Raw genomic sequence first — 19,654 nt, forward strand, 5'->3', positions numbered from 1 at the left:
CCTAAATCTAACCCTAACCATAACCTTAACCCCAAAAACCCTAACCTTAACCCTAACCTTAAATATAATTAACCTTAACACCAAAACCTTAAATCAAACCCCTTAAACTTAAAATAGCATTTGAACAAATTCAGGACTTGAAAAAAGTCTTACTTGTTAGAATTTTTGGGGTCTGGATAATGTAGGAAAACACACACACACACACGCACACACACACACACACACACACACACACACACACACACACACACACACACACACACACACACACACACACACACACACACACACACTATCAAAACTGCTGTTCTATTTATATTCTATTTTATTCAACTGCAACACCAAGACGTTATCCACTTCATATTTGTAAATACAGTCATACTTGACATATCGCATTCATAATGCATTCATAGCTATATATGCAATTGTGGCCACATCAGTTTTACTACTATACATACTACTTTCTTCTACTATTTGTTTTTTATATACAAAAGGTATTTAAATCTATTTGAAATGCCTGAAATTGGTCTCTAGCTAAACACCATAATATAATATTATTAATAGAAAATAGTAGACAGCAAGGGCAAGGCTGGAGGGATTTGAGGCTCGCGACCAGATGCGCGTTCTCGATTATAAACCTCTGACGCCTTCATCCGGGAATCTGGTACGAACTCGCTCTCCAACATGGCGGCGCCAGGTGAGGTTTATGTGGGTGAACGAGCTAGGTCGGTTGGGAGATTTCAGAGGGTATTAGCTCGACACAATTTAGCAAATATCGTTTGACGAGTGTCTACACCTTGTCGTGTCAATCTGTGTCGGTGTCCTATGTGTATATTTTCATCAAATTACTGTTTCTCAGGGATAAAGACGCCGCTGCCGGCGAAGGGATCTAGCTAGCTAACGTCGTTAGCTTCGCGAGGCAGCTATTTGCTCAGAATTTAATAATTTCTTCCCGGTGTTTTTCTTTGAGTGATATGTTACGGGTATTTCGTTGACTTTAGGCTGTGCCTTTGGATTGTATCAGACATTTTAGTAGGTTGTAGTGTTATTCATAAGCAACTGACACATTGTGTCTAGGTAGTCGACGATTTACTGTGGCGCTAAGACAAGCAAGCGCATTTCTTGTAGGAGGGTCTGGTTCAGTGGCATGGGGTTCTCAAGGAATTTCCCACGTGCGGAATTTGGTAACCGATGGGTGAAGCAGGACAGTTGCTGGACGCGTCCTATCGCTGGCCTCCCCTCAAATGTTAGCAGGCTGGCGTATTTAATGATGTCAGCCACATGCCACTAGCATAGGCCTTAAAGTATTCCTGGTAAGCAGTCCTTTGCTGACGAAGCCAGTGGATGTAATGACAATGGCTAGCTAAGCAACTAGCTAGCTCGTTAGCTTACTAACATACCAGTGGTAGCTAAAGCTGTATTGGCCGTTAACGTTAGTTAGCTTGGAACCATCCAGTTGGTTCGAAATTATTTGGTTAATGTTAGCTGGTTTGGCAATATGGCTACATTGGCAAGAATGACTCACTGGCTATTTCCCGAGTTTGGTTTCACGTAATTCATAATGATTCACCACGTGGAAGGCACTACTTTGCACCTAGGCCTAACTTACACGCTGTTTGCTAGGATAATTAAATATTGTCGCTTGTTCGACAGTGTGTATTATTGGTATTGTTGTCACTCACTGTACGAGTACCATCACCATTCATTGTAAAACAGTGTGTGTGACCCACTGACAAGATACCAATTGTAAACAGGCTGTGTGTGTGATGCTCTGTAGTGTGTGAAAAGAATGCCCTGACAGCTGGGATTTTCACAATGAAGCCGCCAGCCCTCTTTGTTTTTCCCCAGTCCGCTTCAAACCAAAACAAACCGACCAAACCTGCTCCATTAGAAGAGCTGGGTCTCATTGAAACCAGTAGTCAACTAATTTAGTCACAATAACTAATTTAATGTCTGTCACACACACCTAGTGCTGTTGCCCTTGAAGAAACAACCAAACTCTCTGTTGCTGAAAATAAAAAACTGTAAAAGCACTTATCAGTGATGCCCAATTTTGTTTTAGAGCATTTCAATATAGTGGCAGTTAATATGCGTTGAGAGAGACCACTCCCTGTTTTAGCAGGTTGGCATTCATGGGGATGACTCAAGTACTGGAGGCAGCTCTGCAGGGTAATCACTAGCTGGCCTTAACCACACCTCTAACCTTATGCCTTAACTTTAAATTAAGACCAAAAAGCACATTTTTTTTTTTTTTTTTTTTAAGCTTTCACTTTGCAGCAGGCCAATCTAGTGGAAATCTCTCAGCTCTGCCTCCAGTGCAAGATTAATCTCAATAAATGTCATCCTGCAGTTTAGAATGGGTCAATGGGGCCAAGGTTCATCTTGCTGGCTTTGGCCCCACACACACTATGAAGACCTATTAGACAGACACACTGTTTCATTATCATGGTCTGCACGTCACTGCTTTCTGACACGATGCTGGACGGGAGCACTCCACAACAGTGAGAAATTGCTATTTGTTCGCATGCAGCTGTTGGCATAAAGGGCGGATTGAGGCCTTTTCTAAACCAATGCGCTCGTTTTGCCTTCGTCAGAGAATGTCAATGGCAGTTTGTGAAAATGATGCAACATAGTTTCAGGCATTTCCACTAGCTCGGTATAGACACTTTCATTGGTTTCCAACGCAATACAGGACTGCCTGGAGGTAGAGGGCTGCACTCCTGCGGAATGCCAACAGGACCTGCTGGTCCCAATAGAGATCATAGCAGCCAATCAGCATTTTTCATGCTGCAGTTAGGAACGGGCAGTCTGACTATTTTGGGATGAAAATATTTGTCTCGCAGATGATTTGAAAACGGCTGTCTTTCTGCTTTGTATGCATTAGCCTGCCTACTGTATTAAGAACACCTATTTGTTGCATTATTCAGTCAGATTTTGCTGCTTTAAGTTCAGTAGCCTGCCTCCTAATTAGGTGTGCAAGATCAAGTGCGTCTGTATATGTGGTCTCAATTAAATAGAGTAGGCTGCCTATGCATTGGCGGAGAATTACGTGGCAGTTATCTTTCCAAGGGATTTTTACTAAATATGACTAGACAATAGTTTACTACAGTGTCTGTAAATAAATAATAATGGTAATAAGTGGAGGGCGCTCAACAGACTTGAGTCGAGGTGCAAATCAAACAAATAGATTATTGAAAAGACACAATGTGCGCTTAGGCTAAAAATGGTGAGCGAGTATTGCCTGTTCATTTTCTCTATATGTCGTCGTCCTAAAAGGTGGGCTATATCCTATATGCTAAAGAGAAAGTGGTACTGTCCTCTCAACATTCTTGCTGCTTCAAGTTCAGTATCCATATGTGAAGATCAGGTGCATGTGTGGTCTCAATTCAAGACTAGGCTTGGGTGATACTGTTTGTCGTATACTGGGGACAGACTGATTTTCAATACTGTTTAAAAAAATAAAAATTCAAAGGGGTGTTGTGTGCTACTCAACTGCTTATAAACTAAGTATAATTATAAGAAATCTAAGATGTCAAATTATACCAAGCTCAGAGCTCCAGCTATAGCTCCAGCTATGCATTTGGTTTGCTACCTAAGTGGCTAGATATCAAGCTTCTTGGTTACAGCAGAGACATTATATCCCCTCCTGGATCAAGATCCCTGTTGCCTAAATTGTTTTGTACGTCCAAACATTTTATTTTATCCCCCACTATACTATGGTAGAGACGTTATGAAAATCTGCATACCGCCCAACCCTAGTAGGCTATAGCCTATGCATGGGCGGCAAAGCACAGGGCCATTATCTTTATAAGGAAATTTACTTCCTGAATATGATTAGGCTATAGTTTACTACATTGCCTAGAAATAAATATTTATCTCCCATATTCATCTGTCTGAAAATAGTCTCACTCCTACAACATATCTCAAGAGAAAGTGCACGTCTCTTCAAACTATGTCTAGCCTGTTTGATTCTCGGCTAGTAATACCGAAAGCCTAATAATGGGACATTATTAACATTGAAGGACTGGTTAGGTTTGGACCTGTTGCGCGTGGGAGTAGAACAGAAATCCAGCGGAGTGTGGTAATAAAAATTGCGGGCGGAATGAATAAATCCATCTCTCGCAAACCACTACCTCGAGTCTAGTAGTTACAAATCAAGTTAAATGGACCGCTTGTAGTGGGATATGACTTTGTAATTACATCAGTCAAAATGTCTTCCAAATGTACCCTCTATCTCTTACGTAAGAGACTGGCAACCATGCTAATCCAGACCCCTTAGATTGGAAACTAGGGACTAGTGGTCGTTTTTGGACAGTTCATCTCTGTACATTACATTTCCCTTCAATGTTTCATGCAGCCCACTGATCTCCCTCTCTCCCTCTCCAGCTAAGAAGAAGGGGAATAAGAAGGGGAAGACCCTGACCCTCACTGACTTCCTGGCAGAGGACAATGGGAGTGGAGGCAATGCTCCACCACCGCAACCCAGCTACGCCAAGTCCACCAGCTGGGCCGACGAGACGGATGACGTGGAGGGAGATGGTGAGGGACACATGATGCTTGACGAGATCTCATATGGGGGCTCATCCAAAGATGCAAACTTACCAGGGTTTCACATTTACTTTGGTGCAATGCTAACTATGCAGATCAGTGAAATGTAGCATTGGGAATCATGTCTTGTTGTTCCACAGTACATTTCTATCTGTTTTTGGTAACATTGCACCTGTCCATGGAAAAACATATCCCTCTTCCTTACTCCTCCCACTCTTTCTCTCAGTGTCCACCTCCTGGCACTCAGGGGAGGACAGTTACCGGGCCCCGGCCATAGATCGCAACATCCTGCCCACGGCGCCACGGTCAGCCCGCGAGCCCAACGTGGACCGGTCGCGCCTCCCCCGCAGCCCCCCCTACACCGCCTTCCTGGGCAACCTGCCCTACGATGTCTCTGAGGAATCTATCATGGACTTCTTCCGGGGCCTAGCGGTACGTACTAGATCCTGTCAGAACGGCATCTGTGTTAACAAAATCTGTGTTTTCAGTAGATACAAAGTAGTGAAAAATTGCTTTGCTCTCCTACCTGGACATGTCTACGTTTTGCCGACTCAACATGACTCTGGTGTGGGAAGGATACCACACACTTTTTGACTTGTGTATTATTATTTATATATATCTTAATTATTTAACTAGGCAAGTCAGTTATCAACATTCTTATTTACTATGACGGCCTACCCTAGCCAAATCTGGACGATGCTGGGCCAATTGTGCGCTGCCATATGGGACTCCCAGTCAAGGCCTGATGTGATACAGCCCGGATTCGAACCAGGGACTGTAGCGATGCCTCTGTCATTGAGTTTTGGGCAGGGTGGTATAACATATTTTATGATATACTGGTATTGATGCAGAAACCAGTTTGGGTTTTTACTTTACCTTCTATACCGGCATTTTAATGTTTGGTTTGTTAAATGTGATACGCCATGTGTTTTGTCACTTTTTTTATAGTTCACTTTACTACTTGAGTCATCTTTCTCTCCATGTCACTTTCCACAATCTATCCAAGCCCCCTGTCACTCAAGGAGCGCATTTGATGTTCCTCAACCATGCCACTTGCATTCAGTCTGCATGGTCAATGCAGCACATGCAACAATGTTGACAACAACAATGTTTTCACTTTGTTTCTTAATATAAATCCACTAGTGTTCCATAATGACACTATTAGTTTGTGTTTCTTACATCAGCAAACAGCTAGTTTGTCGTCTTCGCAAGTTGCCCTAAATCTTGAGACACTAAATGTTAGCTGCTAATAGCTATCTAGCTAGCTAATAAATGCACTGAGTAAGAGCAAACGTACCTAGCTAATACAGCCTGATAATACCAGTGACGGTGTAGACCTAAATCATCATGTTTGTGCAACAGTGTCTTCTAAATCAGAGGAATATGAAAAGCAAATCAAATCAAATGTATTTATATAGCCCTTCGTACATCAGCTGATATCTCAAAGTGCTGTACAGAAACCCAGCCTAAAACCCCAAACAGCAAGCAATGCAGGTGTAGAAGCACGGTGGCTAGGAAAAACTCCCTAGAAAGGCTAAAACCTAGGAAGAAACCTAGAGAGGAACCAGGCTATGTGGGGTGGCCAGTCCTCTTCTGGCTGTGCCGGGTGGAGATTATAACAGAACATGGCCAAGCTGTTCAAATGTTCATAAATGACTAGCATGGTCAAATAATAATAATCACAGGCAGAACAGTTGAAACTGGAGCAGCAGCACGGCCAGGTGGACTGGGGACAGCAAGGAGTCATCATGTCAGGTAGTCCTGAGGCATGGTCCTAGGGCTCAGGTCCTCCGAGAGAAAGAAGGAGAGAATTCGAGAGAGCATACTTAAATTCACACAGGACACCGGATAGGACAGGAGAAGTACTCCAGATATAACAAACTGACCCTAGCCCCCCGACACACAAACTACTGCAGCATAAATACTGGAGGCTGAGACAGGAGGGGTCAGGAGACACTGTGGCCCCATCCGAGGACACCCCCGGACAGGGCCAAACAGGAAGGATATAACCCCACCCACTTTGCCAAAGCACAGCCCCCACACCACTAGAGGGATATCTTCAACCACCAACTTACCATCCTGAGACAAGGCTGAGTATAGCCCACAAAGATCTCCGCCATGGCACAACCCAAGGGGGGGCGCCAACCCAGACAGGATGACCACATCAGTGAATCAACCCACTCAGGTGACGCACCCCTTCCAGGGACTGCATGAGAGAGCCCCAGTAAGCCAGTGACTCAGCCCCTGTAATAGGGTTAGAGGCAGAGTGGAAAGAGGGGAACCGGCCAGGCAGAGACCGCAAGGGCGGTTCGTTGCTCCAGAGCCTTTCCGTTCACCTTCCCACTCCTGGGCCAGACTACACTCAATCATATGACCCACTGAAGAGATGAGTCTTCAGTAAAGACTTAAAGGTTGGGACAGAGTTTGCGTCTCTGACATGGGTAGGCAGGCCGTTCCATAAAAATGGAGCTCTATAGGAGAAAGCCCTGCCTCCAGCTGTTTGATTAGAAATTCTAGGGACAATTAGGAGGCCTGCGTCTTGTGACCGTACGTGTAGGTATGTACGGCAGGGCCAAATCAGAGAGAGAGGTAGGAGCAAGCCCATGTAATGCTTTGTAGGTTAGCAGTAAAACCTTGAAATAAGCCCTTGCTTTGACAGGAAGCCAGTGTAGCGAGGCTAGCACTGGAGTAATATGATCAAATTTTTTGGTTCTAGTCAGGATTCTAGCAGCCGTATTTCGCACCAACTGAAGTTTATTTAGTGCTTTATCCGGGTATCCGGAAAGTAGAGCATTGCAGTAGTCTAACCTAGAAGTGACAAAAGCAAGAATATGTTAGCTACATGGAGTAGCTAAGAGAACACGCAATGTAGCCAAAGCTTATAGGGTCTCCTAGGAAACACTTATCAAAACTTTAGTTCCTACCCTGTCACAAAAGCTCTCCCTGGCATTTTAATTTGTTGTAATCACAAACAACACTGTATTCAAAGTGCACACTATTATATTCTAACCATAGAACAGTCATTCTATTTCCATGATTCCAACAGTTTTGCTCTAATTCGTAAGTCAAATCGCAATTGCAACATTTGGTTAAAAATAAGTCCTTGATAATTTGCCCATATCGTGCAGCCCTATGTGGCAGTGTGGAAATTCTCAATTGAGCACTAGTGTAAAGTACTTAAGTAAAAATACTTGAAAGTACTACTTAAGTCGTTTTTTTTTTTTTTTTTTGGTATCTGTACTTTACTATTTTTATTTTTGACAACTTTTACTTCACTAAATTCCTAAATAAAATACTGTACTTTCTACTCCATACATTTTTCCTGACACCTAAAAGTACTTGTTACATTTTGAATGCTTAGATGACAGGAAAGTTGTCCAATTCACACACTTGTTAAGAGAACATCCCTGGTCATCTACTGCCTCTGATCTGAAGGACTCGCTAAACACACATGCTTTGTTTGTAAATTAGTTCTGAGTGTTGGAGTGTGCCCCTGGCTATCCGTTAAAAAATAAATATGGTGCCATCTGATTTGCTTAATATAAGGAATTTGAAATGATTTGTTTTCACTTTTGTTACTCAAGTACACTATCAATTACATTCACTTTTGACACTTAAGGATATTAAAACCAAATACTTTTAGACTTTTACCCAAGTAGTATTTTAGTGGGATGACTTTTACTTGAGTACTTTTCTGTTAGTGTCTTTTACTGAAGTATGACAATTTTGTACTTTTTCCACCACTGCAATTGAGTGCCGGAAATGCAGACATTATAGATGTGCCGAAATTTGTTTTGGTTGAATTGAACAGTATAAAACAATCAGAATGAAGAAAGACTCATTGAAATCACTTAGAATGTGTGTGTTGCCACCCTGGGATCACTCACTACTCATAAAGCAAATATGGAACTTCTATTATTCAAACAGTCAAATACCATTATAATATTTTGACCACATCGCCCAGCCCTAATTGAGATGCAATGCCTTAGACCGCTGTGCCACTCGGGAGCCCAAAAATGTAGATCTTTGTAGACAGATCTACATTTTCAACACAGTGTAGATCTGTACTGATTGACAGTTACTATCAGTATATAGGAAAGGGGAACTGTAAAACATTTACTATTATAAGGGTTTGCACCAAAAACAAATCTATTAGACTCTTTACCGAACTTAGTTTTTGCTGACCAGCCTCGTTATCTTCAGAATCATACACCTATTGAACCTGCCAACAGTGAGCCTCTTGGCAACAATCGAAGCCGTTGCTGTTCTCTTGTAGCAGACACGGTCAAATGATGCCAAAAACAAAACACTTTCACCGACGGTCGCTGTGCAGTTTGACAATAACTGACTTAGCAACATTAAGGGGAAGGACACTTGATGCTAAATTGTGCCTAGAAATAGTGTGATGTGTATTTCTTGGTTGTCATTGTGATTATATGACAGATCTAGTAAGTGTTATCAGGATTCTAATTTGATTTCTCCCCCAATGATCGCTGCAGAAAAGTTTCCTGTTTTGAAGGAGATATGAGAAACTGAATGACTGTGTTGATGCTTGTGGTCAGCTGTTTATACACCAGTTGTTTGTATTCCTGTTAGGGATGCACATTTTGGTCAATTTTGCTGCCGACTAACCAACCCCTCATTAGCCGGTCAACAAACATTTTTTGCCCCCACCAAACAGTAAAATGAGGTGATTGACAGAAAACACTATGCATGTATACAAAGAATGGACATTTTTTCATTTAAGAGCTGGAAACGTGCAACAATGGCAAACCTGTTGTCTTAGTCAAAAGGCTATAGTTTATTATTGAACATGCAACTCCTGTAATGAAGCAGCCAATAAAAAGTCATTTTTGAACATTTGCCAAAGTTCAATACGTGGGAAATCACTGTTCTAAATAGCACACTTAAAGCGATCAGTTAGAGATGTGATAGACAAATCTCAGTTAGAAACTTATAGAAGGGGATCTTAACGTAATGACTAGGATGGGTTGCTAACATGAGCATTGTGCCTTTGGCTTATTGACAATGAAAGAAAGTTGATACGAAAACCAATCGAAGAGACATTCTGTATCTTCATAAAATAATTGCCGCCACTTTCTATGGTTGGATTTTGGCTAGGCTACTTTGAAGCAAAGTAATACATGCCTCATTATTTAAAGTTAAACGTTTGGGTTTCAAACAGTTATACTCCTTCAAGCTCACATTGCAAAGTGGTGTGTGACCGTTGATACAGCCAATGCACTCAAATGCTGTTATTACGAGTTGATTGCTGTAATTACAAGTTAATTGTGGCTATAAAACAGTTAACATACGATGGCATTTAGGATTGTTATTTGTTGTGCAATGACTGTGCTTACAAAAGCTTGTGCTGTCTGACAGGCGATATCCTAGTTTGAGGAGCAGAATAGCCTATGTATGCTGAACGCGTGTGATAAGATGCTTAACAATTAACAAAATATTTAATTCCACAAAATTATTCAAATGTACCTATATAGAACCATAAGCATGACCGGTCAAATGTATTTTCGGCTGCTAACTGATTTTTAACAGTTAACCGTTACCATTCCTAATTCCTGTCAAACTGAAGAACATTCAACCCACCTGAGGTTAATCATTGCCTATATCTATAGGATGCGGCTTAGCTGGAACCATCAACCTGTCTAGCCTGTAAATATACTCTGAGTCTGCAAAACATTAGTAACACCTTAATATTGAGTTGAACACCCTTTTTGTAAATTCGACACGTGGGTTCATGTAAGCAGAATGCCTCTGAACCTTACCAAGTGCAAGGTCCTATCAGTAACCTTAACAATAAATCCACCTGTCCCATGCCACCTCTGGATTGAGGGCCAGGATCTGTGTGTGACAGTACAATAGGTAGCTTAGCACTTAAGAGCGTTGGGCCAGTAACCGAAAGGTTGCTGGTTCGAATACCAGAGCCGACTACCTTGTTCCCTTCAAAGACACTTATTGCTCCTGTAAGTTGCTCTGAATAAGAGCACCTGCTAAAATATGTTAACATTTTAGGGGTAATTTTACAGAAGGACTTACAGTGGGGCGAGCAGGTTGCTACTAAACTAACGAAGAGCAACAGATCACTTTTTCTCCTTCGCCGTCTTAAAAGGTTCCATGTGCCACAGGAAGACCTGGTGAACATGTACACCCGCTGCATATGCCCCACCCTAGAGAATGCCCCTCCTGCTTGGCACAGCTCACTGACCCAGCCCAGTCTGATGACCTGGAGCATATTCAGAAGAGAGCATGCCACACCATCCCAGGAGGACACTCCAGTTTTCCTGTCCCTACCTCGGCTTCATGAAAGACATACAACTCTGCACTGACTGCTGTCAGCCTCTTAAAATCTAAATTCAGAGACTGGCTACCCCCTCACTGACGGGCAGGAACGTCCGCAGCCAAAACAAACTGACTACGAAAGTCTAGAACTGAATGGTACACGAGGTCACCAATCCCATATTTCTGCTCATTGATTGAGTCACTTTAAAATCGCAGGACATTATTAGTTAATTTGTTTTACTCTTTCTATTTTTATTTTTATCCATGTTTGTCAGTGATGTGAAAAGTACCTTATTGACGAAAGTGAGTCACCCAGTAAAATCCTACTTGGGTGAAAGTCAAAGTATTTGGTTTTAAATATACTTAAGTATCAAAAGTAAATGTAATTGCTAAAATATACTTAAGTATCAAGTGTAAATCATTTTCTTTCAAATTCTTTATATTAAGCAAAACCAGGCGGCACCATTTTCGTTTTATTTTTTTTACAGATAGTCAGGGGCACGCTCCAACACTCAGACATATTTTACAAATTAAACGTGTTTAGTGAGTCTGCCAGATCAGCGGCAGTAGGGGTGTTCCATTGATGTGTGTGAATCTGACAATTTTTCTGTCCTAAGCGTTCCGTACTTTTGGGTGTCGATTTTTTTTGCGTATGAAGTATCATTTTTATGAGGAATGCTGTGAAGTAAAAGTTGTCAAATATGAATAGTAAAGTACAGATACTTTAATGTACTTCAAAGTATTTTGTGTTTTTACTCTAGTACTTTACACTACTGTATGTTTGTATGCTCAATGTTTTCAGTTTGTATTAACTGCTATATGAGTGTATTTTGATAAACTTGCTTATTATATATATACAGTACCAGTCAAAAGTTTGGACACCTACTCATTCAAGGGTTTTTCCTTTTATTTTTGACTATTTTCTACATTGTAGAATAATAGCGAAGACATCAAAACTATGAAATAACACATGGAATGATGTAGTAACCAAAAGTGTTCAACAAATCAAAATATATTTAAGATTCTTCAAAGTAGCCACCCTTTGCCTTGCAGCTTTGCACACTTGGCATTCTCTCAACCAGCTTCACATGGAATGATTTTCCAACAGTCATGAAGGAGTTTCCACAATGTTGGCAATGCCTAATCATAATTGCTTTAAATCACACGATGTGCATCTTATCTTTTTTACAACAAAAAATAGAAACAGGAAATGTCCATATTGATATGAATGTGAAGTTTAAAATGTATGTGTATATGTATACACACACATGTGTATATATGTGCATGTAAAATATATATATATATATATATATATACATACATACATACATATACTGCTCAAAAAAATAAAGGCAACACTAAAATAACACATCCTAGATCTGAATGAAATATTCTTAAATACTTTTTTCTTCACATAGTTGAATGGGCTGACAACAAAATCACACAAATTGTCAATGGAAATCAAATGTATCAACCCATGGAGGTCTGGATTTGGAGTCACACTCAAAATTAAAGTGGAAAACCACACTACAGGCTGATCCAACTTTGATGTAATGTCCTTAAAACAAGTCAAAATGAGGCTCAGTAGTGTGTGTGGCCTCCACGTGCCTGTATGACCTCCCTACAACGCCTGGGCATGCTCCTGATGAGGTGGCGGATTGTCTCCTGAGGGATCTCCTCCCAGACCTGGACTAAAGCATCGGCCAACTCCTGGACAGTCTGTGGCGTTGGTGGATGGAGTGAGACATGATGTCCCAGATGTGCTCAATTGGATTCAGGTCTGGGGAACGGGCGGGACAGTCCATAGCATCAATGCCTTCCTCTTGCAGGAACTGCTGACACGTTCCAGCCACATGAGATCTAGCATTGTCTTGCATTAGGAGGAACCCAGGGCCAACCGCACCAGCATATGGTCTCACAAGGGGTCTGAGGATCTCATCTCGGTACCTAATGGCAGTCAGGCTACCTCTGGCGAGCACATGGAGGGCTGTGCGGCCCCCCAAAGAAATGCCACCCCACACCATGACTGACCCACCGTTTCTGACCGTTTGAGCAGACACATGCACATTTGTTGCCTGCTGGAGGTCATTTTGCAGGGCTCTGGTAGTGCTCATCCTTGCACAAAGGTGGAGGTAGCGGTCCTGCTGCTGGGTTGTTGCCCTCCTACGGCCTCCTCCACGTCTCCTGATGTACTGGCCTGTCTCCTGGTATTGCCTCCATGCTCTGGATACTACGCTGACAGACAGCAAACCTTCTTGCCACAGCTCTCATCCATCCTGGATGAGCTGCACTACCTGAGCCACTTGTGTGGGTTGTAGACTCCGTCTCATGCTACCACTAGAGTGAAAGCACCGCCAGCATTCAAAAGTGACCAAAACATCAGCCAGGAAGCTTAGGAACTGAGAAGTGGTCTGTGGTTGCCACCTGCAGAACCACTCCTTTATTGGGGGTGTCTTGCTAAGTGCCTATAATTTCCACCTGCTGTCTATTCCATTTGCACAACAGCATGTGAAATGTATTGTCAATCAGTGTTGCTTCCTAAGTGGACAGTTTGATTTCACAGAAGTGTGATTTACTTGGAGTTACATTGTTTTTAACTGTTCCCTTTATTTTTTTGAGCATTTTTTTATATATATATATACACACACACACACACACACGTGTGTGTGTGTGTGTATATATATGTGTATACATGTGTGTGTGTGTGTGTGTATACAAACATGTTTATGTGTGTGTGTGTATATATAGGTGGGAGTCTGTATGTATTTTTCTATATGATGCTAAACTGCAACCATCAACCTGTCTAGCCAGTTAATATACGTGTGTATATATTATCCTATTATCTGTAGGAGGGATAACAAACCGTCTAGCCAGTTAATATACGTGTGTATATTATTATCCTATTATCTGTAGGAGGGATAACATACTGTCTAGCCAGTTAATATACGTGTGTGTGTGTGTATTATTATCCTATTATCTATAGGCGGGATAACAAACCGTCTAGCCAGTTAATACACAAGTGTATATTGGGGATGCGCGATATATCGGAATTGGCCGTTTAGCTAAAAATGGCAACATCGGCAAAACCGATGTCAAAGCTGACGTGCAAACCTATATGACGTAATGACACCACGTAAAATGTTGCGCTATGCTTTCCTAAACTAGCCCACAATATCTGCTGTGTGGATCGAGCAGTCATTTGAAAGAGTAAGGACATTTCAGCGAGACAACTCAAATGTGAAATCCATTATTTTATTTATTTTTATTTGACCTTTATTTAACCAGGTAGGCAAGTTGAGAACAAGTTCTCATTTACAATTGCGACCTGGCCAAGATAAAGCAAAGCAGTTCGACAGATACAACGACACAGAGTTACACATGGAGTAAAACAAACATACAGTCAATAATACAGTATAAACAAGTCTATATACAATGTGAGCAAATGAGGTGAGAAGGGAGGTAAAGGCAAAAAAGGCCATGGTGGCAAAGTAAATACAATATAGCAAGTAAAACACTGGAATGGTAGTTTTGCAATGGAAGAATGTGCAAAGTAGAAATAAAAATAATGGGGTACAAAGGAGCAAAATAAATAAATAAATTAAAATTAAATACAGTTGGGAAAGAGGTAGTTGTTTGGGCTAAATTATAGGTGGGCTATGTACAGGTGCAGTAATCTGTGAGCTGCTCTGACAGTTGGTGCTTAAAGCTAGTGAGGGAGATAAGTGTTTCCAGTTTCAGAGATTTTTGTAGTTCGTTCCAGTCATTGGCAGCAGAGAACTGGAAGGAGAGGCGGCCAAAGAAAGACTTGGTTTTGGGGGTGACTAGAGAGATATACCTGCTGGAGCGTGTGCTACAGGTGGGAGATGCTATGGTGACCAGCGAGCTGAGATAAGGGGGGACTTAACCTAGCAGGGTCTTGTAGATGACATGAAGCCAGTGGGTTTGGCGACGAATATGAAGCGAGGGCCAGCCAACGAGAGCAAACAGGTCGCAATGGTGGGTAGTATATGGGGCTTTGGTGACAAAACGGATTGCACTGTGATAGACTGCATCCAATTTGTTGAGTAGGGTATTGGAGGCTATTTTGTAAATGACATCGCCAAAGTCGAGGATTGGTAGGATGGTCAGTTTTACAAGGGTATGTTTGGCAGCATGAGTGAAGGATGCTTTGTTGAGAAATAGGAAGCCAATTCTAGATTTAACTTTGGATTGGAGATGTTTGATATGGGTCTGGAAGGAGAGTTTACAGTCTAACCAGACACCCAAGTATTTGTAGTTGTCCACGTATTCTAAGTCCGAGCCGTCCAGAGTAGTGATGTTGGACAGGCGGGTAGGTGCAGGTAGCGATCGGTTGAAGAGCATGCATTTAGTTTTACTTGTATTTAAGAGCAATTGGAGGCCATGGAAGGAGAGTTGTATGGCATTGAAGCTTGCCTGGAGGGTTGTTAACAGTGTCTAAAGAAGGGCCAGAAGTATACAGAATGGTGTCGTCTGCGTAGAGGTGGATCAGAAACTCACCAGCAGCAAGAGCGACCTCATTGATGTATACAGAGAAGAGTGTCGGTCCAAGAATTGAACCCTGTGGCACCCCCATAGACTGCCAGAGGTCCTGACAGCAGACCCTCCGATTTGACACACTGAACTCTATCAGAGAAGTAGTTGTTGAACCAGGCGAGGCAATCATTTGAGAAACCAAGGCTGTCGAGTCTGCCGATGAGGATGTGGTGATTGACAGAGTCAAAAGCCTTGGCCAGATCAATGAATACGGCTGCACAGTAATGTTTCTTATCGATGGCGGTTAAGATATCGTTTAGGACCTTGAGCGTGGCTGAGGTGCACCCATTAAAGCCGAGAGACCGGAATCCATTGCCCCTGACAATCAACCGTCCTCTGTCGTGGGTGATGTTGGCTTTCGTTGACTGGTCGTGCACCGGTACACACTACCAAGCGCGCTGAGTTACACAGAAATAGCATCACTGCTATTAGCTTCACGACTTGCATACTATGGAACGCCGTTTGGGTCTTTGCGTGTCAAAGATACAGTAGCACTGTCAAAGCTGTACAAAAAAGTCTGCAAACACTAGCCACGAACAATGTGTTTACAATACCGCTTTGGTAAAGCATCATTTGTTCGACTGCAACTTCTGGGGTAGCTAGCTTTAGCTTGGTACCTAGCTAGCACCAATACAACCTGCCTGAAAACAATGACCAGTAGAACTTGTAGTAATTTTCATTATTCTTAGCAATGATTCCTTGTAAGTATTAGCTAGGTTGCCACTTGTTCGCCTATTGAAATTGAACTTCAGTTCATAAAAATAAATAGCTAGTCAGCAACTTAACCCTGTTGCCCAAAACTAATATTATAAGCAGCCAGCTAGCTTCATCTGGCTAGTGAGACTCGACCACACCTGGTTATGTGTTGTGAAGCTAGCCACAATAAGGATTAGGCACAATAGTGGAATTTGCGGTTTGCCTTCAACATAAAAGTATGTAATTTACAGTAATGCAAATGAATACAAATAGTATAATTATGCCATACTTTTATTTTGAAGGCTAACTGCGAAGTCCACTATTGTGGCTAATCCTTATTGTGGCTAGCTTCACAATAGATGGGTCTGACTGCCATTAATCAAATAACAACTATCTTATAAATTAGGGTTATTTTAGATGACACCTAGCTATATAGTTAGCTAGCTATTTGACACGTCAGTGTTATTTGATGTTTATCTTTTTTGACACGCAAAGACCCAAACGGCATTCAATAGAAATCCTGGTAGAGAATGAAAGGACTGAACAAATGGAAAACGAAACAGCACAGCAAGTAAGTGAAAGAGAGGTTTTGATTATCTTTTACTGGTAATGGGGACATATGTAAATGCCAACAAAAATAACTTTTTGGTGTGTGTAACCTTAACCAGGCAAGTCAGTTAAGAACAAATATTTATTTACAATGATGGCCTGGAAGACGCTGGGTCAATTGTAACTGTTTACACAAACAAGCGCCTTATACTGAACTATCTTCAATGTTAACATGGGAGGCATCAGAAATATAGATTTTGCTAAAGGAGTTGACTCGTATAAAGTACTGTACATTAAGGAGAGAAGTTGAATGTGGGAGGAGACCTGCCAATGTATGCAAAGGAGTTTGTAACTATCCTATTGCCCTCATGATACAGTAACTCATTCTTGTTATGTCATTGCAATATTTCTCATCTGTTCTGAGACTGTCCGCATCAGCGATCACTCATCAGTCTAATTTTTGACTTCATACTAGCAAAGTTCTCCATCAGCTCACTCTCACTGCTCTGTCTCCCCTCTGTTCTCAGATCAGTGCTGTGCGCTTGCCACGGGAGCCCAGTAACCCAGAGAGGCTGAAGGGCTTTGGCTACGCCGAGTTTGATGATGTGGACTCCCTCCTGAGGGCGCTGACTCTCAATGAGGAGGTAGGGAAAGGGCGCAAGGAATAGCAGCAGGAATGGTCAAAGGCTCTTAACTAGAGTTCCATCCATCAGAACACTGATCAATGCAATGTATGATGACCCACTCACTTAGTTGGGATTAATCCCATAGACATTTTCTATAATATCAACCCATATCAACATCCATTCAACTTTGGTAATTGATTACAAGGGACAAAAAGCAAATGTTGATTTAGTAACAGTACGAGAGCTTTTTGTAAATGCGTTAATCAAATGAATTGTTTAAGACAAATATATTGCATTTTAATGTAAATGACAGGTAAATAGTTTCCAGCTATCACACTGGAACATGCATGTATGGAAAGATGAGTTTGTTAATTTAGGCCACATTATTGGTAATGACTTGCTTGTTCCCTGCCCCTCCCTCCGTCCTAACAGAACCTGGGAAATCGCAGGATCCGGGTGGATATTGCAGATCAGTCCAACGACAAGGGTGAGTTATAGACAAGAACATGGGCACATCCAGGTACTTTCCCCAGTTGCTGGAGTTGTAGGCAGACTCATGCAAAACAGAAAGGGAAATGCAGCACACTGCTGCTCACGCGCCCAGGTGATATTTATTTACAACGTTTCGACCCTTGGGTCTTCATCAGGCATCCATACCTAAGGGTCCAAACGTTATAAATAAATATCACCTGGGCAGCAGTGTGCTGCGTTTTCCTTTGTTTTCCATGAGTTATGAACAACTCATGATTCTAGCTTTCTACTGTACTATGGGAACAGAATGGCCAAATGTTCCATCACTTGACCCGGGCTTTGTAAGCATCATATATTTTAGGCACAAACGGTAGTAACACACAAAAACTGTAGGAGCATCTATTATGTTAGGCTGGATTTTTACTCCAAATGTACCTCGTAGCAAGACTTCATTGACTCGTAGGTAAAGTTACAATTTAAAGCATGCTCTGGAATCTCTGTAGTTTGTGGAGATGTTGCAGGGTTTCTGGAGTACATCTACAGGAGTTTAAATCCAGCCTTAGATATTATGGGGTGGTTTCCTGGGCACAAATTAAGCCTAGTCCTGGGCTATAAAGCTAATGGAGAATATTACAAGTGCTTTTAGTCCAGGACTAGGCTTATTCTGCTTCCAGGAAACCAGTCATATGTGTCAGGAGAACAGTTGATGCACATCCCACATTTCTCATAAAATGTAATGCCGGGGCAAAAAACACTGAAGTGCAAGAGCAACAAAAAATCGTTTTCTAATGTGGTGCAGAAATAAAGCACCTGGGGGCATTTACAGTGTGTTGGCTTTTCATTCTTTATCTTCTAATTTTATACCTAACCTCCTATGGCCAGAGGGGAGAGATAATGGCCAGATGGGAGGACGGGACAGGATGGGCCGTATGGGAGACATGGGGGGCCCTGACAAGACAGACAGTGACGACTGGAGGGCCCGGCCCACTGCTGACGCTGATGACGGACCCCCAAAGAGAGAGGAATCCGCTTTCGGTGAGAGTCACTCCCTCTAAGCTCAAAGTGGACTCAGCATGCACACATCCCTTTTTAAAGCACCCTGCTAAAATTGGGAGGGCGGAGCCTCACGGCTTGGCTCTTGCAAGCATGTAAGCACGGGTACACCAGGGAAGGAGAGAAAAGGCACAGTGTCGCAAATGAGGCTAGGGTGGACCTCAATGTCCTTTATCTCAAGGCTATGTGCTACACTATTTATCTGAAATGTTAAGCATGCATGGTCATGTTTTAGACTGTCCATACAGTTCAAGTTCTTATCTTCAACCTTATGACAAGAACTGCGTACGTTCTGTAACTTTTTCTTAGCATTGCTTAGATCTCAACAGGCAGGCAATTTTCTTTCTGTCCCCCTCAGGGTCACGCGACCGCTATGGAGACCGTGACGGGCCGAGACGGGACAATGACCGCGGATTTGGCGGCGACCGGGACCGCGGATTTGGCGGCGACCGGGACCGCGGATTTGGCGGCGACCGGGACCGCGGATTTGGCGGCGACCGGGACAGCGGCAGAGACCGCGGCTTCGGCGGCAGAGACCGCTATGACGACCGGGGAGGTGAGAGCGGAGGTGAAACCACTGCTCAAACCTCAAAGCATATCATCGACACTCTAGAATACGCTTCACTTTGTTATCCAGATCCTCCTCTGTCAGATTGTCATCAGTCCATCAATCCTCCTGAATGATTGTCAAACCATATGCTCTTTTTTTGCTCTTTGTCTTGCTTAGGACTAATTCTCACAGGAAAACTGACTAATGGCACTTCCCGACTTCCCGTTTTTGAAAATCGGAATGTCTTGATGTATGCTAAAAAAAATCGCAGCTGATAAATCATGAGGATTTTCTATCTGAAGGGTGTTCT

The 19,654-nt window shown here is 42.3% G+C and overlaps 1 protein-coding gene and 2 non-coding genes across 8 annotated transcripts in view; all 3 read left to right on the forward strand.

The window, feature by feature from the left end:
- The first annotated feature begins 600 nt into the window (after positions 1-600).
- LOC112246228 (eukaryotic translation initiation factor 4B-like) overlaps positions 601-19,654 on the forward strand; it is a 38,312-nt gene continuing 19,258 nt past the window's right edge. For 4 of the 6 annotated variants that reach the window (XM_042324761.1, XM_042324764.1, XM_042324765.1 and 1 more), the window contains exons 1-7: positions 601-725; positions 4,387-4,539; positions 4,775-4,980; positions 17,172-17,288; positions 17,703-17,757; positions 18,624-18,776; positions 19,153-19,362. In XM_042324761.1, coding sequence (XP_042180695.1) covers positions 617-725; positions 4,387-4,539; positions 4,775-4,980; positions 17,172-17,288; positions 17,703-17,757; positions 18,624-18,776; positions 19,153-19,362 — 1,003 coding nt within the window. In that variant the 5' untranslated portion in view covers positions 601-616. The remainder of the gene's footprint in view (positions 726-4,386; positions 4,540-4,774; positions 4,981-17,171; positions 17,289-17,702; positions 17,758-18,623; positions 18,777-19,152; positions 19,363-19,654) is intronic. The other 2 variants (XM_042324763.1, XM_024414530.2) reach the window with 2 other exon arrangements.
- Positions 8,788-8,924, forward strand: LOC112246252. The gene has a single exon (XR_002952885.1). It is a non-coding gene; the product is annotated as a small nucleolar RNA SNORA16B/SNORA16A family (small nucleolar RNA).
- On the forward strand, positions 18,821-18,991 carry LOC112246253. Its single transcript, XR_002952886.1, has one exon. It is a non-coding gene; the product is annotated as a small nucleolar RNA SNORA81 (small nucleolar RNA).

The sequence above is a fragment of the Oncorhynchus tshawytscha genome, linkage group LG07 (genome assembly GCF_018296145.1).
Source record: "Oncorhynchus tshawytscha isolate Ot180627B linkage group LG07, Otsh_v2.0, whole genome shotgun sequence".
NCBI classification, from domain to species: domain Eukaryota; kingdom Metazoa; phylum Chordata; class Actinopteri; order Salmoniformes; family Salmonidae; genus Oncorhynchus; species Oncorhynchus tshawytscha.